Source organism: Hoplias malabaricus, chromosome 7, assembly GCF_029633855.1.
Source record: "Hoplias malabaricus isolate fHopMal1 chromosome 7, fHopMal1.hap1, whole genome shotgun sequence".
Classification (NCBI taxonomy): domain Eukaryota; kingdom Metazoa; phylum Chordata; class Actinopteri; order Characiformes; family Erythrinidae; genus Hoplias; species Hoplias malabaricus.
This window is the reverse complement of record NC_089806.1, coordinates 19,495,245-19,507,764: the sequence shown is the minus strand read 5'-3', so window position 1 is coordinate 19,507,764 and position 12,520 is coordinate 19,495,245. Positions and strand designations below refer to the sequence as shown.

General features: G+C 41.9%; 1 protein-coding gene across 2 annotated transcripts in view; it reads right to left on the bottom strand.

Annotated features, from left to right (window-relative positions):
- Nucleotides 1–2,621: 2,621 nt before the first annotated feature.
- kcnh5a (potassium voltage-gated channel, subfamily H (eag-related), member 5a) overlaps nt 2,622–12,520 on the bottom strand; it is a 134,075-nt gene continuing 124,176 nt past the window's right edge. For both annotated transcript variants that reach the window (XM_066677125.1, XM_066677126.1), the window contains one exon: nt 2,622–4,404. In XM_066677125.1, coding sequence (XP_066533222.1) covers nt 3,175–4,404 — 1,230 coding nt within the window. In that variant the 3' untranslated portion in view covers nt 2,622–3,174. The remainder of the gene's footprint in view (nt 4,405–12,520) is intronic.

Sequence of the window (12,520 nt, the reverse complement as noted above, 5' to 3'; positions counted from 1 at the left end):
AAGATTTACACGAGTTTGTCTCTACTCCTCTCTATGGGGTTCTACACAGGGAACAACAGACACAAATGGGAGGTAAAGAGGCAGACAAAGGAGCGAAAGGATACACTGATGCTAATTTAGCATTTTTTTCTTGCACCTGAAGGAAGAAGTCGGCTCTAGAGGCTATTTTCCTTTGTAGATTATTAAGCAATTACGCATAGCGCCTAGGGAGTGTAATGTAATTATTGTTTAGGTAATAAGATACATGTCCAGCACAAGAGATTTCATCATTATTCACACATACCCCTGCCTCCAGTAAATGTACTTTAAAAAAGAGCAACAACAAAAACACTCCCGGAGACGACTTAATGTAGGAAGGTGCACAATGTGCAGAAACAGATGATGACAATGAGCTTTAAAAAACAAAATAAAAAAGTTGGCCATTATGGAAAAAAGTATAAAAAAATGAAGTGGACATGTTTGGACATGCGTCTCAACTTAAGATGTATCTATTGTACACTAATCTGGCAAGATGTAGTCACTGCACTGAAAAACGTGTCATATCCATGGGATCTTCCAGTTATTCAGTACATTTCTTTGACATATTCAGAAGCTAATATTTGAGATCTTCACATTTGCCAGGATTGAGCTTACTTTCATTTGGGGTGTGCTTTTGTTACAGCTCCATACATGCCCCACAAATACAGTAGTTAGTAGTTCTTCAAGTGCATGCAAGTCAGGTGGTCTTTTCCTGTTAAAGCACAGTTCTTTGTTTCCGTAAGTTCTGTTCTTATGAGGTTTAATGATGTTTGTGATGTTGATTCATGTTTCTTAAATTTCTACCTACTGATTGCACAAGCTTCAGTGGGAAGGTTATTGCTTGTAAAGTTTAAGTCCAGAAAAATTGCTTACTTTTTTTACTCTTCTTAAATAAAAGCAAATAAGTTTACACATATTTATAAATGGATACATGATTGTAGTCTTGCAGGGCCGTACATGAGAGTGTAATGAGTGCACAGATTTGGAGACATTTGTTGGTGAATTACAGATCTATTCTTTTTTAAACTTATTGATAACACAAGTTAAACAAACCATCTAGCAACTGTTTAATGCTCATTTTTACAGCATGTAATGTGTGCTCAGTGCAAACAACACATACAGAAAGATGCTTAATTTGCGTTGAGGAGACTGTGGAATCATATGCACATATTTCACATCAACAATCCAATGGCACGTTTGTTGTCCATTGAATAATTAACTAATCTGAGGCTTAGGAATTGTTTCACAATTTCACTCACAGCTTTTTCCTACTCTAATATACCCACGGCCTACCCACATTTAGCCCAAAGGTGCTCATGGTTGTCTCCAGATACCCTCATTAAAGAATCACATCTGGCCCTGCAAGACCAACCCGGTATAAGATTCAAGGTTCAAGGTTTAGCTCCATAGGTGATCATTTCCTATGTCAGTGGGTAGTTTTAAAGTGCAGCGTGGTATTAAGAATTGAAGGAGTGGGCAAGGTAGATACAGGGGAAATCCAGGTGTTCAGCCATTTTGTTTTTTATATGGAACATGTAAAAGTATAGCTCCTACAGAAAATGAATCAGGCTTAAAAGGATCTATACAAGCTTTGATTTTGATAAGAGGACAAAGCCCACCATCCTTGGGCATTCTGCAGTGGTACAGTGGTTTTGTTCAAGGCTGGTGAGCACCATATGAACTGGCTCCTGTTTAATATTTCTGCTGTTCTTGCGGGCACTAAGAGAAAGCAAGAAGAAGATTCGGCACACAGAAAGAGCCTAAGAGACTTGAGTTATTGTACCATAACGAACCGTCTGCAGTAGGAGGTGTGAGAGTCATAATTTGACAATATTTACCGCTTTTCCAAATGTGAAATATATTCTGGAACTCCAGCTTGTTTGTAGCTCGAAAAGTTTGCTTCAAATTATTTTCAGCTTCATTAGATCAGAGGGAGAAAATAATAAAAACGTAATAAAGGCAGGGGTTTAAGATGAAGTACGCTGAAAAAGTAGAGCAATGCGGCGATGTGAAATTCAGAAGAATGGATACTATTGTTGAGTTTTTATGATCTGTATCCAACTGACATGTGTGTGTGTGTGTGTGTGTGTGTGTGTGTAGCAACCGCCTTAAACTCATGTTGACTTCATGCGAAAAGAACACTGATCATGCTTGTGCTAAGATAGACATGGGGAATGTTCATGCTTCTAAGACTGCCGTGGTGTTTGTTTTTTTTCCTCCAAAATGCAGCCGCTTGCTAAGAGTTGGGCATGTTCCTTAGTATAAGTGATATGAGGTAAATGACTGCTGTCTATGCCCATCATGCCAGTCTGCATTACAGATTCATCGAGCATGCACTCGTTCCAAACTAAAGCATCTCACCCTCCCATCCCTCACTTCCCAGCGCCCATCCATGTCAATTTTTTAATAATAAATCGAACATGACAATATTGCTTCATGGAAGCGTGGGTGGGAGGGTGGGGTTGAGAGAAATAAAAAGGGTTGCAGCTACATATATTATTCCTCACCTGTATTAGAAATCTCTTTAAAATCCACCTCTACTCTGCATGCTGTGATTCGTAGGCTGCTGGAAACACTTGAATATTAAAGACATCAGTGTACGTGGTGGGAAACGGGTGCGGAGAAACTTAGCAATCTTAGCTAAGTCCGTCTGCAGAGGTGCTTTTGTTCAAGCAGCGCCACCAAAGAACCAAACCAAGCCTCAGTACAGCTGCAGAGCTTCTGTGTGCAGGACACAGTGCATCTGCTCTTAAAGATAAATGCCCTGAATTATCAGTCAGTAAAGAGATAGTCCAGCGCCAGGGGCCAGCATAGAAAAAAAATCATTGTCTCTTTAAATCGTTTTGCATGCAGTCGACTGCATAAATATACAAGCAACCACTATTCTTAGAGTAGACTTCATTGGCAGGCCAGATTCCAGCTGGACATGCATCTATTTACAGTAGAAACTATTCTCGCCTCCTTCATCTGTTCCCTCATCCATCGTTAAGGGAGGAGGGGAGCTGTAATAAATAAACCCACCCAGCAAACAGCCGTGTGCAGCCTGTGTTTGCCCAATCCTGCTCAAACAACATGTATTTCTGATTTGACCAGGGATGTTCAAACCTTCCCCTACGACTGTAAGTTCTATCTTAAAAATGAATGTTCTCTCCTGATTCAAAAGGGTCCCTCATCTCTCTCTGCATCTGGGGTAACAGGCCTCGAGACGGTGAAGATGTCCTGGCATTTGAGTTTGGTTTTGGGGGTTGAAGTCTGTGACGGTGGGCTTGGTCTCCTCTTGTCAGAGAGCAGTCTCAAGATTTCGCCCACCTGGGTTTCCAGCGCCGACAGACGACTGCTCAGCGTCTGGATGTCCCCCTTCAGCTCATTCTTGGCCTCCTGCAAGCTGTTCTGCAGGAGCGTGGGCTCAGGGACGGGATGGAACGGAAGACCTCTTGGAGCCAAGACCCCTGTCCCTGGACTTGGCTGCTCAAAGGGACTCCGCTCGAACGGACTTCGCTCAAAAGGACTGCGCTCCATCGGACTACGTTCCATGGGGCTGCGAGAGTCGCCGGCGCGGTCAATTCGCAAGTCACTTTTGGTGATGCCACTGTCACATGAATCTGTCTTGTGTAGGGCACTTTTCTCATCGGGAGCTTCCCCTCCATCGCTGGCATTGCCATTGCCGTTACTTTCCGAACCTACCGCTCCCCCCTCAGCCTCCTGGTTCTTGCCATCTTCTGAGATCAGTTCCAGGGATGGAGAAACATCTCCCCACTCCTCCTCTTTCTGCTGCTGTTCTGGATCTGATGGAGGAGCGAGGGAAGCTCCACTCCCTGTGTTCCTGAGTCGCATCCAGCCTCGTCCTCCCCCACTTGCCCTGGGGCGGACCGGACTGGTGACCTTTAAGCAGTTCTGGTCACCTACACCCACACTGGGCTTCAGTTCCAAGGCCTCATGGCCATCACTCCGGCCAGAGTCCTCTCTTTGGATATAGGCCAGGGAGCTCTGGACCGGAGTTATCTGTGAGACAGTCACGACGCTGGGGCCACCATTCCCACCGCTCCCCCCTGAGCCAGGGGCCCCGTTTTGCATAGGGGGTCCGTGTTGATGTTGGAGTGTGTGGTGCACCTGGTACTGGGGCTGAAGATGGTGGTGGTGGTGGTGGTGGTGCTGCTGCTGATGACGATGGTGGGACAACGGTTGGAGCTGGTGCTCCACCTGGTACGGGTTCCTCTCCAGGTCTTGCTGCATTGACCCTTGAGCTCTCATCTCCTTCTGCTGCTTGAACTTCTGGAACAGCTTGCGTACAGGATGATCCACAGGTATGGAGAGGGTCACCTCATTCTTCTGATGCCTCCTTTCCTCCTCCTCCTTCTTCACGTCAGCGATCTTGCGAAAGACAATCTGTGAAAAAAACAAACCCATAAAAAGGCGTAAGCTTTGAATGTCTTATGTATTTTTTATATTTTATGTATTTATGGTTATAAATATAATATAAATAATATAAAATCTTTATACTCTTCACTCACTGCACAGCTTGTTACTTTTAATAAGGTTCCTATCGTACTATTTAAAGACCATCAATGGTTAAGTGGTCCACTGCTGTTTTTACTGCCCTCCTCTCTCTTCTCAGCTTTAAAACACGTCACATAAAATTTAAATACAAATTTTAAATACGTTAACAATTTTACATACACTGGCCAAAGCATGCTCTGTTTTTAAGTTATGGAATAAGGTATAAATCAGGAGGAGAGTGCCCTAATATGGTGAGATATTAAAGCTGTATAAAGAAAAGCGTGAGCATGTGCACAAAAAAGAAAACTGGGTGTCCCCAAACTTTTGTCAAACTATGCAGAATTTCACTTGGGTGGGGGGTGGGGTGAGGGGTGCAACTGAATGAGGACAAAGTCCCCACCTTCTCTCTTGCTCTCTCTGAAATCACTATCATGTGCCATGTGAGATAACATCAGAGCTGGAACTGTGCTGACTTTAAAAATGTCGTCTCCTCAGGGCAGGCGGTGGTCCGCGGTGGTAAAAATAGAGCAGAGGGTGTCATGTGACTCCTCGTTATCCCGGCATGGATTTTCAGCCCCCTACAGTGCTGCGGTCGCGTGTCACTTCCCATCTCCCCCCAATAGCCCCAACACTGCTGCCTCCCGTTATTTAAAAACTGCTTAATACAGAGCCAGTGAGACAACAGAGACAGAGACAGTGAGATCATAAAGAAAACACAGCCCGATTCTCTTCGTCTCTCAGTGAGTAGGAAGATCCTCCCTCCGCCCTCATCACTCAGCACAATGTTAGTCAGTATGGGTGTCTGATAGCTAACATTTCAGACCTGCATCGTCAGAGATCTCCTATGAGCATGTTTCATTAGCTTCACTGGTAGCTCTGGGAGATTGTCGCACTGACTAAATTGTGAAAAAACACAGTAACATAAACAATGAGGAAACAGAAGAAGAATAATAAGGTACAAAGATGAGGTCTGGAAAAACCCAGAGACTATGGAATTAGAGAAAGAGTCTCAGAGAAGCTTCCGAGACACTAATTGCCACAGAAAAATAATCCATTATTTTCCCACAGCAATTAGTGTCGCAGAAGCTTGTCGGAATTTTGGTTGTAAATAACCTCAGCACTTCTTCTGTTTGGAACAACAAAAATAACACTATTAGTGTTTCAGTAAGTTGCTTCACTGTTTGGGATAATCTGGAGAGTCATTCACGACCCAAAACCTATCATAAAATATCAGTACCTGACCTCACTAATGCTATCACGGCTAAAAACCATTAAATCCTTGAAGAAATGTTCAAATTCAGAAACAGAAAGCAGCAGGTACCTCGCGCTCTTGTTGCCTCATGTGGCAGCATTTTGAAATGAAGGTGTTCGTTTGTAAGCGAGTCACAGAAAATTCAATATTTCAGCACCGGGCACCTGTACACCAGAGCTCCCCTCGCCAGAATAATTACAACTTTGGAGCAAAAACAAGCAGTGTTTTAAACAAGCTTTAAATACTGACTCTGCACCTTCCTCCCTCATGATACTGCCTCAGTAACAGGACTTCGCTCATTTCAGACACTGGATGTAAACAAACATGGTGGACTGCGGTGAAATAACCCCAGCTCGACTCTCATTGATTTGTCATCTTTCAGGCCTGACGTTGACATGGCGTTTCACACCCGAGAATCAGTGTCCACCCCACACTACAGGATTCTGATTCACAATCAGGGTGGCTCCGAATGCTCTGGGAGAAGATCGGAGGAGAAAAGATTGGAATTTAGACTCCCCACATTACAGGATAATCTGGAAAGATAATCGTTTATGATCATCCTAAAATCGGGGGCCTCTGGCAATAGTCAGAGGATTGAATCTGCCTCAAAATCGGCCCAATTATCCTGTAGTGTGGGCCAGGCGTTTGAGTAAGACTAGTTTCAACTCAAAACAGCATCATGGTTACAGTATACATGAGGATGTGCTCTCAGAAAGATAATAAATCTGATCAATACTAATGTTCATTTATTCATTGTCTGTAATAGCTTATCCAGTTCAGGGTCACGATGGATCCGGAGCCTAACCGGAATAACTGGACACAAGGCAGGAACACACCCTGGAGTGTCACCCGGACAGTCACCTGGAGCGAGACTTGAACTCACAACCCCAGGATACCTGCTGCGCCACTGTGTCGCCTCAACGCTAATGTAAATAACAAAACCTGGTTATTAACAAAGAGCAAAATGCCAATGAATTTGGATTAGTCCAATCCCTAGTGCTATTGTATTACTGAAAGTGAGCATTTTGTGCAGACTCCTAGAAGCTAAAGACACAGAAGAGACTCAGTCTAAATATTTAATCAGAGATGTTATGTAGTTACTGCTTACTAATGTAGTAATAAGCAGGTAATGACAGACTGGCTTGGTGAGGCTTAATCAGCACTTTACGGAGACATTATAATGTCCCCCTAGCCCTGAAAATAATAATAAGATCAATCTAAGATCATGTTTTCTTTGCACTGCGCTGTGGGCAGTGCACACTGAGGTTATTTAGCTATTCTAGTGTCATCATTTTTGAAAGCCCAAGAGGCGGGTAATGTCTGTGAGCTTGTGAAAACACCAGTTTTATATCTTCTCTCATCTTTATTGCAGGTTTAGAATTAAGATGCCATTACTGGTGCAGGCAGACTGTAGCCTGCCAAAGCCTATTCATGCAGGATTTATGGGCCCTAATCTTTACCTCTAGAGCACAAATAAAAACCATCTATTATTCATGTGGACCGATTTAGCAACACAAGTCAAGCGGGTGGCAGGCATCTGTGCAAACGTCCACCATCTATTAGCATTTCTACCACTCCCTCCATCCCTCAGCTTCCCTCGTTCCTACAGGGCCAGGCGCTTTGTGAATCAATTACAACTAAACGCAGACATGAAGCCTCGTATCCATTGACTCCTAAATGATAATGAGTGCATCTGAAATGCAGATTAAAGCAGTTTTTAAAATGTGTGAAAGGTGCAGTACTAGGCTAGGGCATGAGTGAGAGCAAGCAGGCTGTGTGCTACAATTTTATACTTAATTAACACACTAAAGTTGGACGAATAGTCATGTGCTGAATAACAAGGAAACATAATAACGGTCATGGAGAGTTGCCTCATAACTGAGGAATCCTGAGCCTCGTACTTTAATGAATTATTCCCACTTAGTGATCTGACTGGATTACGGCAATTACAGTAACGCCCTGCCTATCTAGCCACCGACAAGAAAGAAAGTAATGAGTCAACATTCTGCACTACTCTACTGGAGGAAACTGATTAAATGCGACAAAGCAGATAATTAAGGATTTATAATGATCTCTAGGCCTCCAGAGGGAATTGGAATTGAGAAGTCTGTGTTTCTTTTGCACCCTCTGAAGCCGGCACTATTTCCACATTTTACAATCAGGAGCTGATATTTCTCTCTCTTCGACAAATAAGCACGGCATATAGAGGGTAATTGGACAGGCGTGCAGTGGGTTTCATTTGCCCGTTATTAAGATCACTGCAAAGCACTCACATTCCCCTTCCAAGGAGTCAGGCTGCTCTAATTCTTCCCAATGAGCTGTGGAAAAGGCAGTGATATAAAATAAAATGCTAAATTGGAGGTCATTCATTTACGTTCCAGTGAGTAACTGATTGAATGTGTTAGGGATCACTCACATCATTAGAAACAGGAAATGCAAGCAATTTTTAAGCCTGTACTTTGTACGTGATACAGAGTTGTTTGTGTTTTCTGTTTATAATCATTTTTCCCCTTCTCTTGTAAAGTTGCTATTTTGGAGATGTGCACTATATGACTTTGTGGACATTGCTCTCTCGTCATTTCTGCACTGTTTTAACAGATAGCTTCTCACCTATTTCCGTGAAACCTTAACCGAGGAGCAGTAATTGTATTCAGCCACAAGACCATGAGATCAGGTGCTGATGGTGGACGATTAGTTCTGGATGACAAATGCCACTCCAGCTCATCCCAAAGGTATTTTTAGATGACGCTCCATCACTCCAGAGAACACAGCTCCTCTGCTACATAACCCAAAGCGGAGGGGATTTGTACAGTTCCAGCAAACACTCATTTATTTAATTATTTATTGAGCATCGTGACTTTACATTGTGTGTGTGATTACAAACAGTGTTTGGATCATTTACTACATGCAGTGTCTGTGAGTATCGGCCATTCCTGTTGATAAATCATCCTGAGAGAATGATAAAAAAGGTATAAACTGAAAAGGTCTAATGTCTGAGTATCAACTGCATAATACAAAGGCCTTATGTGTCATTTTGTCCAATTAATTGCCTGATATTGCACATAAGCTCATATTTAGTATTATACAGTGGAGGAAATAATTGTTTGTCAGAAAATGGAAGAAATACAAAATGACTGTCAATCGACCTCCATCTGGGGCTCCATGCAAAAGCTCACATTGATCATGAGGAAGGTGAGAAATAAGCCTAAAACTACACGGGGGGAACTTGTTAATTATCTTAAGGCAGCTGGGACCACAGTTACCAAGATAACCATTAGTAACACATTACACCGTAATGGATTAAAACCCCGCACTGCCCCCGAGGTCCCCCTGCTCAAGAAGGCATATGTGCAGGCCCGTCTGAAGTTTGCCAGTGAACACCTGGATGATTCTGAGAGTGATTGGGAGAAGGTGCTGTGGTCAGAAGAGACACAGATTGAGCTCTTTGGCATTAACTCAACTCGCTGTGTTTGGAGGAAGAGAAATGCTGACTATGACCTAAAGAACACCATCCCCACTGTGAAGCATGGAGGTGGAAATATTATGTTTTGGGAGTGTTTCTCTGCTAAAGGCACAGGACTACTTCACCGCATCAATGGGAGAATGGATGGAGCCATGTACCGTAAAATCATGAGTGACAGCCTCCTTCCCTCCTCCAGGACATTAAAAATGAGTCGTGGCTGGGCCTTCCAGCACGACAGTGACCCAAAACATACAACCAAGTCAACAAAGGAGTGGCTCAAAAAGAAGCACATTAAGGTCATGGAGTGGCCTAGCCAGTTTCCAAACCTTAATCCCATAGAAAACTTATGGAGGGAGCTGAAGGTCAGAGTTGCCAAGCGACAGCCTCAAAATCTTAATGATTTAGACATGATCTGCAAAGAGGAGTGGACCAAAATTCCTCCTGACATGTGCACAAACCTCATATATATAGGAACTATTAAAGAAAGCCATGGACGCTGAAGTTTGCTGAGGTCCTGGGTGTTATCTGTTTTCTACCAAATAGTATAAAAGTTATATATATGCTTAAGGAAGTTAAACTTAAGTAACTTCCTATGAACGCCATTTTACATTTGGTGACCTCAATTAAAAAGACATAGTCGACTGATTTCATTCCTGATGCACATGAAAGTTATAGCAGAAATGCCTGGAAATTGAAGGAGCATTGAACCAACCTGTGCCTGAAAGAAAGAAAAGTTCTGAAAAAATAAGGTAAGTCATGCAAACACTACATTTCCTAAAAACTACCAAAATAACAAAAAGACAAAACAAAACAAAACAAAAAACAACCAAAAAAAAAACACAGGGCAGCAGTGGTTATGATGCAACGTGGTCAAGTGCACAAACAGCTCGGGCCTGCAGCCACAGGCATAATGGGAAAAGCAATCTTCTGAATCAATCAACTGGAACCACAATGGAGAAATCCAGCACTCTCAGAGACACCCATTTTACCAAAGGAAAATAAAGAGAAAAAAAAACCCAAAACCTCTTAACACGGCACCATCTGAAATTCACAAAGTTAACAACGAATCACATGATGAGATGAGAGAGCCTGCCCACACACAACCAGCGATAAATGTGCCAAATTTATAAATACATTTGATGAAAATACATTTGTTGACTTTCCAAGTGAAAATAAGTGAACACTACAGGGAATCGACCTAGATGTGGTATTTCTGCTAATTTTACTTCAGTTACTGTTTGATTTGTTTGCTGAGCTTCTAAAAAATGTATTTCACTGCTGGAGATTTGATGATGTCTGTGGCATTAAAAAAGAGATAATTTTAATATTTTATTTCATTTTAATTCAATTCGATCTGTAAAGCTCTTTTTACAACAGCTGATTTCACAAAGCAGCTTTACAGTATTCATAGTTCCTAGCCCCAAGAGTGTATTGTTGAAGCAGCAGTGCCAATAAACCTTCCAACAGAACATGTAGAAGGAACACTGAGAGGAACCAAGACTCACATGCCTCTGATCAACATTGGAGCATAGAAATAAAACAGGAAGCTGTCTTTACTGTGGAGCACTTTTCATAAAGCTATATGGCACCTATATTAACCTTCAGGACTTAAACCTACAACATCTTTAAAGACTTATTCCAACAAGTTGGTTATCTGTTGTCATAAAGGCTGTTTAAGTCATTTTCACCTTGGAGAGTGTTAGAGCAGCAGATAATTGTTGGGATAAACCTTTATAGATAGTGGAAGGAATATAAATCAGTTGGTGTCATTTAGCTCCTAAAGCATGAGCAACAGTAAAGTTCCAACAGACCAAAGGAACAAGGTTCAGAAGTGGATTAACCTTAACATAATCAGTACTCAGTCCATTAAAATGTGCCTGATCCTGATCTACTGGACTGTGACATTCTCTGTAGGCTGTAGTTCTCTTGCACATATTTTTTATTTGAAGAGTTTAAAGCACTAACTGCTGTAACTTAGGGACCGTATTATATGCTTGGTTTCCTCAAAATATTGAATGTACTATACAAACAGTAATGATCAACCACAAAACATGTCATTTATCATGGAATGCCAAGATTTTTGCACATGACTGTAGTTCTCTAGGGGCAGTGTAACACCTACTGAGATGAAAGAAGTGGAGCATATGCACAAACTAAAAAGAAAAGGAAAAAAAAACAGGGCAATGCAGATCCAGCGGGGGAAAAAGGCAACATGAATGATTCAGTAGAGGTGGAGAGCCACTGTAAAGAGTGTTCTCAGTTCATTCCACTTCACTTTATTCCTAATGGAGGGTTCTGACTGAACACTGGCCAGGGTCTGTTGTGTCCTGCCTCTAAATGCCCCATTACAGCCTGGACGACACTTAGAGCAGACATTAGTTTCCTGAGAAGTGACAAAGTGTGTGTGGCACTAGAAGAAGGCCAGGCTTGGTGCACAATGCATTCCATATGTAGAAGGTACAGCACAGAAATCCAGACAGAATATCTGCATGAGCCGGTGCGTTTCTTCATTTGTATGTATGAAATGTCAGAGCTGGGAAATAAACTGGCGAGGAATCACTTTTCGGTCAGCGGACCAATTTAAAGATGCAGTCCCACGGAAACAGTGGGCCTATTTTTAGCCCAGCATTTCCTCCTCAGTGCTCTTTCCACTTTGTGTGAACTGTGTTAACCTTTTCACTATTGTAGTGGAAAGGAACAGCTGGATCACGATGAATCTTTAATCCTAAGACAATATATAGCATAGTGTGAACAGTCAGCATCTGCAGCCCCTGTAGTGCACTTACATTTCTCATAAGGCATAGCTAAGCATTAATATTACACACGCAATGGCTGTCGCTAAGAGTGGTCAGCTGACAACTTCTAATTAAAGACTGAAATGTGTCTCTGTTAGTCACAGTAAGGCTGTGCGATGCAAGGTACCACTTTAAAATTAAGACTACATTTATATAAACATTTTTTAAAAATCTGTTTATTACATTATTAATAAACATTTATTAGTTAGGTTGTAAACACCTTAAATGCCATTAATAATCATGTGAAAGATAAAAGGGAACAGTGATTAACTTACAGAAAATGGTGAGGTAAAGAATATGCACCACTTTATCATCAGTGTCTAAAAAGCATTCTATCTGTGGTTAATTGATTAAACTTGGTGAGTAAATGGTTTAACTTATTAACAAATATCCAGAGATTTAACCGTGTATGGATGTGGGTTCACTTTTTGGCAAACATCAGGTCACGGATAAACGTTCTATGTGTTATAAATGCTTATTAAAGACTTTACAGAT